This window comes from Monodelphis domestica, chromosome 2 (assembly GCF_027887165.1).
Source record: "Monodelphis domestica isolate mMonDom1 chromosome 2, mMonDom1.pri, whole genome shotgun sequence".
In the NCBI taxonomy this organism is placed as follows: domain Eukaryota; kingdom Metazoa; phylum Chordata; class Mammalia; order Didelphimorphia; family Didelphidae; genus Monodelphis; species Monodelphis domestica.
In genome coordinates, this window is record NC_077228.1 from 374633885 (window position 1) to 374648378 (window position 14494).

The following is a 14494-nucleotide window of genomic DNA, read 5'->3' on the forward strand; positions in this document are numbered from 1 at the left end:
TTTTGACTATTTCTTCATCCAAGTCTCTGATAAAAATATAAAGAGATTGACTAATGTTTGATTTGAATTGAACAAGGCTAAGTCTTGGGACACTCCTTCCAGTAGAAAGAATAAGAGAAGAGTTGGGAGTTTGGTATCTGTAGGATGGGGATGCAATGATATTTTTAAAATTATTTGAATGACAGAAGATATTTCTTTTTCAAACTCTAGGGAAAAGAGGGAATTGGGCTTGGTGTCAGTGGCCCTCCTCAGAGATGAAGATCTGATGGCAGGAAGTCTAATATCTGAGTCTTTGGTCTTAGGACCTGGTGCCTGAGGCTCTGACCTGGGGTTCTTAAGGGTCAGGTCCTTGAGATATTTGAGGCCCTTGGCCTTAGTTGGGTCCAGGTCAAGAGAAGCTTTGCCTTGTCCCAGATCAATAGTTATGAAAAATTACAGTATTGTTGCATTGAATAGAGGTAGAATAACAGTAGACTAAAGGATAATCCTTAAATATATTGCCCCAGTTTCTCTGATAATGGCTGACAAGAGCAGTACTGGCTCTTAGATACTCCTCAGTATCTAAGTTGGTGAGTTTTCATGAGTATCTCTCATATAGAGTGTCTTCCTTACAATAATACCTATTTTTAATTTTGCAACATGGAAAGGGAGGGAAGGACAACCCTGCTACATGAGATTGGTAGTCATGAGAGGGAGACAAATGGCAATGGAGATCACAAGGGGATATCTTTCCTATCAAACACACATATTGTTCTCAGCTCCACAGGCAGACTAGGAGCCGATTTGGGACCCCTTCTCATCCTGGTGCTTTCCTTTGTGTTGGACTGCTTCCCAAGGCATACTCCAGGACAGATGCAGACCTTAGTGTTCACAAACCTCTCTGCCCATCGCTTTGTGTGGAACTATACTGGAAAAATGACTGATGGGGATTTTTTTCTTTGTCTTAATTAAGGCTCAATTTGTAATCCTTTCTAGATTTGGATGAGGTCTGGTGGGGAATTCAGCTAACTTTTCTGCTACACTGCCATCCTGATTCCACTCAGATCATGCTTCTAATAAGGCCACAAGCCACTCAGGGCTGAAACTTATATATGGAGTTTTAGACAAAAAATTGGTGTGGCACTGAGAGGAAACTGCCCCACCATCTAAGAGCAATGGAGTAATCTAGACCAAAGGCATGCAATGTGAAGCCCATAACCGTTCAGAGTGCAGAACCAAATTAAAATATAATTAGGAAAACCCCAATAAAATGTAGATGTCAATTTGTGATTTTCTAAGTAAGCATGAGATTCAGAGAGCTCCTAATTGATGGTTTAGTGGTTCCATGTCTATTTGAGTTTGATACCACTGATCTAGACCATTGAAATCAGTTATTTTTTTTACATAAATATATAATATTTTATAAGGTTCCCAATAAGGAATGAGGGACAGGGACCCAGGAAACAAATCCAAATGTGCCACAGAAAGGAACTGTCTGGTAAAGAGAGCAATGCCCATCTTTCACACTAATTGGACTATGGCATATATAATATTTATTGGGGAAGATGGGGGAATTGAAAAAACAGGGGATATGGAAGGTTTGTATCAGGGTATGGAGGAGTTGAGGGGAGAGAGGGAATATTGCTCAGTGAGGCAAAGGAGAGCTGCCCCCTGCTGAGAGGAAACAGCATGGGTCCAATAAGGACTGTTTGTCGTTGAATGACTGATCAGCTCCCTCTGTGCCCCTGAAAAGATAGTCCACTTATCTGACTGTGAATTCAAATAAGATAAAGTTTAATAACCAGTTTGGATTGATGCAGTATCAGGAAAGAGGGGCAAGGGATATCCCTAAATAAGGTTAGAGTCTTCCTCAGCTTGGAGCTAAGGCCAGGCCTCATAGGCTGGTGGAGGGTTTCTCCCACTCCTGTTCTCTGTACTAGTTTTGTCAATTTCAGAATCTTAGCAGTAGGCAGAAAGCAACCAAGGAAAGTTCTAACTTTAGAGCTGATTGGGCCTGTATCTTTGGCCTGAAGCAAGTAGAGGTACTCCTAATCCATACTGGGAAGCCAACACTCCACCCACCAATCAAGACCAGGAAGGAAGTGAAACTGGCAGGAAGGAAGTGCTAGTCACAAGACCCAACTGCCATTCCCAGTTGCCCCCTCCCCCACCAATTGTCAGTCTTGACAATTTCTTCTCTCTTGATATTCCCACTGTTGCTTGTTCCAACACAGTGGCATAAAGTTCAGAACTTATTTCTAGTTTCCTTTCTGCACATACATGCATCATATAGGCTAGGGCTGCACCAGTCAAACTGTTTTCACTGGATCACAAATCTGTGCCATGTACTTCAGTATTATTTCTGTTTAATTCTGGGCCTAACTCCTCCATTTTCAGGATGCACGCAAGAGACAAGTAATAGCTAAACTCTATGGGCCATACTGTATGTCATAATCTGGACAATATACTCATAGATCTAGAGTTGGAGACTACCTAGTCCCTCTTCCAGATGAAGAAACTGAGGTAAAGAGAAATTATATGATTTATCTAAAGCCATGCAAATAGTAAGTACTAAGGTGGTATTTGAACCCAAGTCTTTTGATCTATTTTTTTTTTTTGCCCCATGTACCATATAATAATCTTCATTTACTTAATTTTTCCCTGTGTTGGAAGTTTGGCCAAAACTCTTTTAAATGATTATGGATTTTATTAATTCAGCTTAAATATTTCAGAGCTTGAGGCATTCAGCACAATGTTATCTAGAGGACTTCCTCCTCCTTAGATTTTGGGCTAGATATCCTCCATGACAGTGATGAATGCCTTTGGCAAACATACATTTACCAGTTGTATGCTTCATTTGAGAATTCTAATCAGGGCTGTTGAACAAAATTACTTCTGTTCTACATCTTTCTATATATGCATGGAAAACTTCTTGTGGCAGAAAAACTTTTAAGGTAGCCATTTGTTCTCCTGAATCAGATACTTTTTTTTTTAATGGTGAACAAACAATAAGCTTGGTGGGATTTTGTCTCCTCCACACCTATTTTATGGCAATTTTGATAGGGAAGAAAGTACTTTGTAAATTTTATAGCAGGATACAAATATAAATTGTTACTATCATGAGAGTACAAAGGTTATTGGTGGGTTTGTTTGAAAGAAGCAAAGATTACAAACTCAGGTAGAGCAATTTATGGTGGGTCAGTTAAGAAATGGTGGCCCAAAAGATAAAGCACCTAATAGCACAATAAAGGATCTATTCATTTCCAATGCTTCATATGTGGAAGCCACAGAAGCACAGATTAATTTTCCTAAAAGTTTACCATTCAAGATGAGGAGAGAATTTGGGACAATAAGATGAGGAAGCAGCAGGATCAGGGAGAATTTTTAGGATAGGAAAATCTTTAAAATCTTTGCTGGCAAAGGGGAAGAAGCCAGGGAAGAGGAAAAGAAAAATGATGCCATAATAAAGGATGGAGATTGATGTACTAAGTCCCTTTCTTTAAGGTGTAGCTCAGGGGAGGGCAGGTAGGAGGCTCAGTGGATGGAGAACCAGGTCTGGAGATGGAAGGTCCTGGAGTTCAAATCCAGCCTCAGACACTTCCTAGCTGTGTGACCCTTGATAAGTCACTTAACCCTCATTGCTTTGTCCTTACTACTCTTCTGCCTTGGAACCAATTCATAGTATTAATTCTAAGATGAAGGTTAAAAAAAGATGTATCTTGGCACTGTCTATAGGATTCTGCTAGTAGAGGTACAAGAGAAAAACACCAAAGTAATTAATGTACATATGATCAACAGGGAATGGACAGGTAATATGAATGTGATATAAGAAGCATAGGACTGGGCATATCATCAGCATGTGGCATACATGAGTCACATAGTGTCCCTATGATATAAACATCCCTAGGCAAATCAAGGGATTTCTAAATGTAGACCTCATTCTCTCCAGAAGAGAATTCGTTTCTATATCCAGCCATTCTTGTAAGGCAGAGAAACCAGGGTAGCTGGAGTACCATATCCCTACTCTTTCCCAATTTCCTCAAGGTTTAAAAAAGGTAGAGGTAGAGGGTGAGGTCCACATAGGCAGCTACTGTGGCTGTCCTCTGAGATCCAAGCCTCAAACCTCCAAGCTGCCAGCCTGGGTATCAGAATAAGACCAATGCCAGTTATAAAAGGGGAGTTATTGGTGACTGGTGATTGATGCCTGCCCAGTGTGAGTGACCAGGAGAAAGGTATATGCTCTTTCAGGTTGATCAGGGATCCAAATTGATGTTGCAGAAATCTTTGTGTACAAAATTAACTCTGAAGGTTGTTGGTTTTCCCAAGTGGTCACTGTTTGTGTGGGGAGGGGTAATGAGGGTTGTTGGGTACCCAGTTTGTACCTGAATGGGTAAAGTCCTGGAATTCCTGTGTGGTTGAGGAGGCATGTGGCAGTAGGTCCCAATGTGATGCAAGGAGCTTCAGATAGTTGTGCTTGGGACCAATTCCCATTTAGAAGTGTGGGAGGTGATAGGAATGGATGCTTTGTAGTGAACCAATGAAAGGACCACCTCTCAGCTTTTGTACTGGAATCTTGGCAGCAGATAGGCAGGACTCCCCTGGCACTTAGTAGATCTTGATAAATGCTTATTGCTTAATCGGTTACTCTGCAATAGGTAGTAAAATCTTTGATTATTGAAGATAAGTTGATAATTGTTACAACTGTTCCTTGTATAAGACTGTTCTTGTTGTAGCTGATATTTCCAGTATCAGAACTAAGGAATTGTAACAGTTGCAGTTTGGACTTTGTAATGTTCAGAAGGCAAATAAGTCTATGGGTAACTTTTAGTTATTAAGAAAAGAGTTAAGTTGGGGTTATAGGTAAAATTCAGCAGTCAGAAACTTCTGTTATTCTCTTGAAAGAGTGTTGACTAGCCTGCGGGCCCTTTATTCTTGGGGCCTATGTCTAACTCTGGCCATAGGACTCTAATTGCTATTAAAACTATTGGAATCATAGAGATGAAAGGGACCCTAACATAATTCAGTCCACTTCCCTCATCTTACAAATGATGAAACTCAAGCCTAGAAACATTAAATGTTTTGCCTTGCTTCTCAACTGCCAGTATCTGTAGTCTGTAGTCTTTAAAACCCTAACCTAATTTCTTCAAGTTTCAGATTTTTTTCCTGCTCTAGTCATACAAATGAAGATCTAATACTTCAGATTTCATCAGTTTAAAAAAATTAAGTTGTGATTAAAAAAAAAAGCTCTTACTTTTTGTCTTAGTAACAACTCTAAGACAGATGAATAAGGGCTAAGCAAACAGGGTTAAGTTACTTGCTCAGGGTCACAGCTAGGAAATATCTGAGGCTACATTTGCACTCAAGTCTTCCTGACTCCAGACCTGGCACTCTTTATCTAATGTACTACCTAACTGCCCCAAGGTACAAACTTTGTGTCAACTTTTAATTATAAACATTACATAAAATGTACTTTAAAATATACATCAAAAGGACAGTTGGGTGGCTCAGTGGATTGAGAGCCAGGCCTAGAGATGGGAGATCTTGGATTCAAATTTGACTTCAGACACTGCCTAGCTGTGTGACCCTGGGCAAGTCACTTAATCCCCATTGCCTAGCCCTTACCACTCTTTTGCCTTAGAACCAATAAACAGTATTATATTATATTACCAAAGGTAAGGGTTTTAAAAATATATTCATCAGAAATAAGAAAATAGGCAGCCAGGTATATTATAAAACAACAACCCACATTTACTCATATGTAGATTAAGTTAGGGAAAGTTTTATGACAAAATTATGTTCATTCTCCTTACAAAGCAATCACATATATTGAGAATACATCTAACATGCCTATTTTGCATCTATATTATTTTTATGTTTGCAATTGTACAACATATTTAATGAGTATCTTTTTCTAATTATCAAAAAGGTTGTTTAGTTTCTCAGTTAACCTACTTTAAAGAACAAAAACAAAGCAAAGAAACATGGTTACTTTTAATAGCATTCTAAAGCATATCTTGACAAATAAGATAATAGGACTATTCTTTTGTTAAGAAACCAAAAAATGTGCTAAAAAGAGATACTTCCTTTGATTAAAAACCTTATACTTAGAAAGATATTCCTTTCTGATGGACAGAGGCACCTGACAGATATGTTAGAATATTTTATCAGGCCATCCAGAAAGAAACTTGAAAAATAGAGAACAGAGAATGTAGTAGCTTTTGATTTTTTTTTCCTTTCCCAGACTGGAGATTTTCCCATAGGAGGATAATCTAACCATGTGTCACTAAATTAACCAGTGATAGGGTTCATGTTTTTAAGAGATAAAAAGGTCTGTAATTTATGGTCAAAGTCAATGGCTCTGAATTGAGGTTCCTTGTATTTTCTGGTCATCTTGGAACCCAAATAGCTGATGAGTTCACATCTTTCTATGAATTGCTCCAGCTTCTTCTTATATTTTTTCCGTGAATATTCAGAACCTTTAGGATTAAATGCTGTAAGGAAGTAAACAAAACCATAAGTCTCTGCTGAGGAGTTGATGAAGTAAGATACTGAAGAGAAGAGAGAACTTCATGTTTGAGATGTGAGGGTATATAATTCATTTCAAATATAAACAATCCTCAGATTTCCACTATTTTTAGATTATCAATGTCCTGAGGTCCCTTTGCCCTACCCCATTTGCATGAAAAATTGAGACTTGACTGTATATAACTTTTCTTATTAGATATAAAATCAGTAATACCAATGATAGTGGTTTAAACTAAATCTGCCTTATAATGATGATGATGATGATGATAGCTGATATTTGTGTAGTGTTCTATGGTTTGCAAAGACACTATGCATATTATCTCATTTGTTCCATTTATGATACCTTGTGAATTTGATCCTACTGTAGTATTATCTTTATGTTTTAAATGAGGAAATTGAAGTTCAGAGAGTTAAAGTAACTTTCCAGTTGTTCCACAAATACTAGTATCAGTCTCTCCTGACTTCAGGTCAATATGGTTCTTTCTCTATAGCATATTTTTCTCTTTCTGGTTCATCATATGAGGTTGATCTGGTCCACAGAGGCAACTGGTAGCCCAGGATAAAGTTCTGAGTTTGGAATCAGGAAGACCTAAACTCAAATATGGCTTCAGAACCTTTGTAACCTCAGGAAAGTGCCTTAACTTCTGTTTTCCTCAGTTTCTTCAACTGTAAAAATGGGGATAACAATAGCACCTACCATCTCACAGGATTGTTGTAAAGATAAAATGAAATATTTGTAAAAAGTGCTTAGCACAAAGCCTATATGAAAGCTATATAAATGTTTATTCTCCATTTCCCTCCCTCACCAATCATGATACTTCTATAATGGTTCTTCCCCAAAACAAAACAAAAAAAAATGATTAGACAATTCTCCTGTTGAGGCAGCTATTTGTTGACTTGATAACAATGGTAAAGAATTTTGTAGTCTTTCCAGGGCATGTATTCAAGGCATAATAATAATCTTCCAAGATCTGTCTAAAAGGATGACTACTAGTCTACTTCTGGTGATTCAAATGGGAACAATTGATACTGCCAGAAAGAACCTAGAAAGTACCAAGGAATTGGTGCACTGCAAGAAATTAAAGACCCTGGGGGGAGGGGGGAGACACTGTTATCCATTGAAGACAAGGGATGGAGGAAAGAAAAGCTGACTTGGATGGGGAACATCTGGTTAATGATATGGTATTTGAAAATAGGATTTGGACATTTGAACCATAGCTTAAAACATAAATGATAGATAGTAGCTAGTGATAGAGTAGACCTACTAAATGCCATTAAGAAAAAAAATTTGTTTTCAAATCTAACTAAAATTGCTTTAGAGTAAAAAAGGCAGGGGAAGGAGAAAACTACCCAAGTATATAGCTTAGTGGACACATTAAGTTAGATACTATTTAGGAAGATATTCTCACTTAGGAAGAATTACTATTGAGACTCCCAGAAAGCACCCAAAGAGAAACAGCTTGCCATTTAAAAATTGTCTTCATGATGATTTCAACCTTCAAAAGTTGGAGGAACTAATAAGGGGAATTTCTATTTTGGATTTGTTCACCATACAGAGAAGAAGTGGTTGTTGGGGTGGAAATGATACAAACTCTGAGGGGAAGTGACTCCTTCCCCTCCTAGAATTTGTGTTAGAGAAGGAGAAGAAGGCTAGATACACTCTAACATGCAATCTAGGTCTTAGGAGAAAATATTTCAAAAGGTACAGGAAGTATAGGCAGGATTTCTTGAACTAAAATTCTTCATAGAAAGTCACCTTCATTCATGATGAAAAATGCTATCTACCTTCAGAGAAGTTGCTGATGGAGATCTGAATGTGGATTGAAGTACACCATTCTTCACTTTATTACCTTCAGGTGTTCTTTTCATGTGTTCTTTTCCCACAATATGATGAAAACAGAAATATATTTTACATGATAGCACATGCATAACTAACATCAAATTGCTTACCCTCTTAGGGGAGGAAAGGAGGAGAGAATTTGGAACTCAAAATATTAGAAAATCAATGCCAAAAATTGTTTTTCACATGTAATTGGGAAAAATAAAACATTACTGGAGAAAAAAAGAAAGTCACTTTCACAAGCAGGCAGAGATGACATCCTTATCATATTTACTGATGGCACCAAGGGAGGAGGAAAGCTAATAGAGTGAATGACTATGGTAGAGAGAACAAAACTATAACTACACTCCAGTGCTTTCCATGATGTTTATAGTCTCTGTAGTGCCATACCCCCTTCTTACTTTTTATATGGTTTTGCTTTTCAGAATTTTGTAATTCTAAGTGCCATCCTTCTAATTCTTGGAAATGTAAATGAATCAATATTGCTTGCTAGAGATGACTATAAATACATATTTTTAGACATAATCATATTGATAATTTGTTAGCATCTTTGGGTATTGATGGTTTATTTATCTCCAATGGAATCTGAGTTAGCACTTATATGTAAAATACCAAGGGGGAAAATCTAGACGAACAACCCAAGTACATTCAGAGGCTGTAAGATGAGAAGATTGATGTTCCTATCCATTGGCTTGTATTCTGTGTTGATTTTTTCTTGTCTGTTCTTTTTTATCCCTAAAATCAGCAGAAAAGATCTCCTTCCTCCCTGTGATAACTTTATGAAGAGTTCCTTTGAACCCTAATGGTCCAATAACACCTTGTATCATAGATCCTCTGAGTCCCCTTGCTAGCTAACCTTGAGTAAATCAGGAGATATTCCAATGCTTTAATTTAATCCCGTTCCACCAGGGTCTATGCTTAAAGACCACACAACATAGAACTGGAAGTAGAGGAAGAAGAAAACAATTTATTTCCTACCAATTGCCATCCCAGAACCTCTGAAAAGCAAGGTGCATCTATGACACATAGCAGAAAGAGGAGTTTTCTCATTTTAAAAAATAAAAAGGGAAAGCTGGGAAGCCAATTTTGAAGCTGCCATACCATACCAATCTGGGCAACTGTCATACCATCACCTCAATCTAGATGCAGAATTGGAGGTTTATAACCCCACCTTCCATCTCCAGATGGGTATACATACATATATATATATATATATATATATATATAAATAGTAAATGTGTAGGTTTCCTTTTCATCTTTCTAGTGTGGACATAGGGTTGCCATATGGGGGACTTTACTGCCAAATGAAGGAACTGAAATGAATAGGAGAAAATGATCAATACTAATCATTAGTAAAAATTTTAAAAGCCAGTCCTTATTCCAGTTGCTAGAGTAAGTGGCTCTAATTTAATGATAAGGTTAGAACCTAAAATGCTATTTATTGACAGGCTGGATGGAACACTGGGCTAAACCTAACAAGATGATATTTAAAATGGGGATAAACATAATGTCTTATACTTAGATTTAAGAAACCAACTTTTAAAGTACAAGATGGGGGTTAGAGAGAAGTTTGTCTAAAAAAGATGTGAGGATTTTAGTGGACTACAAAATTGAAAGCAGAATTAATAAGATTTTATATAAAAGTTGAGGGAGAGATAAGGAAAGGAGAGGGAATAAACATTTCTAGAGTGCTTACTATGTGCCTGGTACTGACCTAAGCACCTTTTACAAATATTACCTCATTGGATCCTCACAACAGCCCTGTTAGGGGGGGCAGTGATATTATTCTTTATTTTACAGTTAAGAAAACTAAGGTAAACAGAAGTTAAATGACTTGATCATGGTCATATGGTTGGTAAGTGTTTAAGGTTGGATTTTAATTTAGGTCTTCCCCATTCTAAACCCAAGGTCCAATCCCTTGGGTCATCTAGCTATCTCAGATAATAGCAAAAGATAATTAGTATAGTTAAAAAATCCATGGCTGCCAAAACAGAAAATCCAGGTTCCTGTTCCAGATTTCTACCTTGCTAGTTTTGTGTCCATGACAACTGCTTCCATAAATACGAAGGTCTATTATGTGGAAGGAGTTTTAATCTGTTTGCCCCCAGAAGGTCCAAAACCAGAACTAGAAGCAACAGGTGAAAACAGCAAAAAAGGGAAATTTAGGCTTGAGAAATCACTTAAGAATCTCCAAGTGGCATGGGCTGCTATAGGAAGCAGGGGGTTCTTTTTTTAGGATCTTCAAGCTGAGCCCGGTGGCATAGTTAATAGAGTTCTGGATCTGCAGTAATTTTTAGCTGTGTGACCCCTGGGCAAGTCACTTAATCTTCTTTGCCTCCGTTTTCTCATCTGTAAAATGAGCCGGAGAAGGAAATGGCAAAACCATTCCAGTATCTTTGCCAAGAAAATCCCCAAAATGGGGTCAAAAAAAGTAGGAAATGACTGAAAACAACTCAATAGCCACTGGACCCCTGCTTATTGGGGATGTTATGGGGAGTGTGTGGAGAGAATGCTTTTACTAGGAGAAATTGGACTAGATGGCCATCTCTAAAACTTTACACTTCTGGGCATCTTATATACCCTACTATGTATTAAGATTGGGGGATTTATTTTATTTGGGAGCTCCGACACCATTACTTACCTTTTAGATGAAGTGCTACGTAGAGTAAAGCAGATTTCTTTATACTTTGGAAGGGAAACTTGGGCTTTAAGCAGCCTACTTCATTCATGGCTTTAATTAGAGAAGTTGCTGCACCCTGTAAAAAGGAAGCAATTTAAGAGATGGCTATGTTGTAGAGTCATTGATGATAGTTTTTAAAAACTATTCTTATGGTTAAAGGATAGGAAATGCCTATTTTCTACTACGTCAAATAGCATTTGCAGAGTATAGGAGTCATTATTAGGAAAATAATAAGATATCATGATAGAGATATAAAATATGTTTAATTAAGTATTCCCCTGGTATAGGGGATAGAGAGATGGCTGTAGAGACATAAAAATCTGAATTCATATCTCTCCTTTAACAAATACTGTTTGTGTGGCCCCTAGTAAGTAATTTAACCTTTGAGTCCTCTAGGCAACTCTCTTAGACTGTAAATTGCAGAGAAGGTATCTATACTGATAGAGGTTGCTTCATCTTCTTGGAGTTCTCTATATTAATAAAATTGCAGATCCAGTCATTATCCCTACTTAAGCATTTCAATTTTTAATTGGATCTGCATTTTTATTTGTGGAGCTGCTTTTGAAAAACTTCTAATACCAAAGAAGGTAGCTTTCTTTAAATTTTTATTTTTATTTATTTTTTAAATTAAATTTTATTTTAAATTCTGAATTTTCTTTGACCCTTCTTGTTCTTTCCTACCTACTAAGAAGGTAAGAATTATATGAATCCAACTACAAAACACTTTTCACACAATTAAAACTAGATTTAAACAATTGGAAAAACATTTATTGCTCCTGGGTAGGATGAGTTAATATAATAAAAGTGACACTCCTATCCAAATTAATCTACTTATTCAGTACCATACCTATCCAACTACCAAAATTAGGAAAAAATATAACAAATTTCATCTGGAAAAACAAAAGATCAAGAATATCAAGCGAAACAATGAAAAAAATGTGGAGCCTAGCAGTCCCAGATCTTAAACTGTACTATAAAACAGTGGTCATCAAAACAATATGGCTAAGAGACAGAATAGACTAGAGGTAAATGACCTCAATAAGTTTGTGTTTGATAAACCCAAAGACCCCGTCTTTTGGGACAAGAACTCACTATTTGACAAAAACTGCTGGGAAAATTGAAAAACAGTATGGGAGACATTAGGTTTGGATCAACATCTTATATCCTATACCAATATAAATTCAAAATGTGGAAATGACTTAAATATAAAGAGTGAAATCATAAATAAATTGGGGGAATATAGAATAGTATACCTGTTAGATCTGTGGGAAAGGAAGGAATTTAAGACCAAGGAAGAGATAGAGAACATTTCAAAATGTAAAATGAATGACTTTGATCATATCAAATTAAAAAGGTTTTGTACAAACAAAACCAATGCAACCAAAATGAGAAGGAAAGCAACAAACTGGGAGAACTTTTATAACAAAATTCTCTGACAAAGGTTTAATTTCCCAAATATATAAGGAACTACGGCAATTTTACAAAAAAACAAGTCATTCCCCAATCAACAAATGGTCAAGGGACATGAATAGGCAGTTTTCACATGAAGAAATCAAAACTATTAATAAGCACATGAAAAAGTGTTCTAAATCCCTCCTGATTAGAGAAATGCAAATTAAAACAGCTCTGAGGTACTACCTCACACTTAGCAGATTGGCCAATATGAAAGCAAAGGAAAGCGATAAATGTTGGAGGGGATATGGCAAATTGGGACACTAATATACTACTGATGGAGTTGTGAATTGGTCCAACCATTCTGGAGGGCAATTTGGAACTATGTACAAAGGGCTTTAAATGAATGTCTGCCCTTTGATCTACCCATGCCACTGTTAGGTTTATACCCCAAAGAGATAATAAGGAAAAAAAGACTTGTACAAAAATATTTATTGTTGTACACTTTGTGATGGCAAAAAATTGGAAAATGAGGGGTCCATTGATTGGGGAATGGCTGAATAAATTGTGGTATCTGATGGTGATGGAATATTATTGTGATGAAAGGAATAAAGAAATGGAGGAATTCCATGGAACTGGAAAGACCCCCAGGAATTGATGCAGAGCAAAAGGAGCAGAACCAGGAGAACATTGTACACAGAGACTGATACATTATGATACAATCAAATGCAATGGACTTTTCTACCAGTAGCAATGCAATGATCCAGGACAATCCAGAGGAACTTAGGAAAAAGAACATTATCCACATCCAGAGAAAGAACTGTGGAACCAGAAATGTGTTAGAAAAATATATGATCAACCACAAAGTACAATAGGGATGTGATTAGGGTTTTGATGTTAAAGAATCACTCTACTGCAAATATGAGTAACATGGAAATAGGTTTTGAACAATGATAACATGTATAACCCAGTTGAACTGCTTGTTGGCTTTGGGAGGGGAGAGGAGAAAGTGGGGGTGGGGGGTGAGGTGGGATCATGAATCATGTAACCATGGAAAAATACTCTAAATAAAAAAAATGTTAAAGCTCAAAAAATAAAATAAAGTAAAATAGAAATCCTAAAAAAAAAAGAAGGTCCATTATAAAGAGATAGAGGCATGCAAAACAAATTTTCCTATTAACCATGTTCCAAAAAGAAAGAAAGAAAAGGGAAAGAAACAAAGAGTACTTAGGAATTATGTTTGGTTAGTGTTTTGATCAATTACTAAACCTTTTCTAAAATGGAAAAAAAGACAATTGCTGGAGGGAGAATAAGTATTTAATGAATTGTTGGTAAAATTGTGAACTAGGGATGGAGATAAGATGATAGAGAAAAGGCAGTATTCTCACTTTAACTCTCAAAAATTCTCCTTTAAATAATTTTAAAATAATGATTCAAAATGAATTCTGGAGTGGCAGAACCCACAAAAGGATGGAATGAAACAATTTTCTACCCTAAGACAACCTAGAATTTTGGCAGGGAAGGTCTGTTGCACCTCATTGAAAGTGGAGCACAATCCATCTTAGGTAGTGCCCTAGCAAGCAAGCTAGTAAGCAGGCCTTTGAGCTTGGTAAGAGGGCTGGACATCTAGCCAAAAAGAAATTATCAGAGTCCCTTTACTGGCAGTGGGTGCAGGACACTATTGTATTGCTTATATGTGGATCTTAGATACAGTTCCAGGTCACAGTTCCCAAGCTGAGGAGAAGTACTATCATACCAACTGGTAGACACAGAAGACCCTGCACTGTGGTCACAGTTCCAGGGTTGAAAAGATGTCACTTACAGAACAGAGCACAGGCCAAAAGAGTAGTAAATATGCCTTTCCTTAGATTTTACCATTTTGAAAAAACTTATGATCTCCCAGAACTTGCTCTGAAAAATAACTGCATAAAAAAAATCAAGGTTTGAGAGAGTGCCCCTTCTACTCCAGCAACAGAGCCCAACTTTAACAAAAAATTTAAAAGTAGTCAAGAAATAAGCTGGAAAAGTGATAAACATGAAGAAGAAAAGAAGGAAGGAAGAAGGAGGAGGAGGAGAAG

At 37.0% G+C, this 14494-nt stretch overlaps 1 protein-coding gene across 3 annotated transcripts in view; it reads right to left on the reverse strand.

Annotated features, from left to right (window-relative positions):
• Positions 1-5704: 5704 nt before the first annotated feature.
• AK9 (adenylate kinase 9) overlaps positions 5705-14494 on the reverse strand; it is a 163224-nt gene continuing 154434 nt past the window's right edge. For all 3 annotated transcript variants that reach the window (XM_007484428.3, XM_056818661.1, XM_056818662.1), the window contains 2 exons: positions 10986-11100; positions 5705-6470 (listed from right to left, as the gene is read on the reverse strand). In XM_007484428.3, coding sequence (XP_007484490.2) covers positions 6268-6470; positions 10986-11100 — 318 coding nt within the window. In that variant the 3' untranslated portion in view covers positions 5705-6267. The remainder of the gene's footprint in view (positions 6471-10985; positions 11101-14494) is intronic.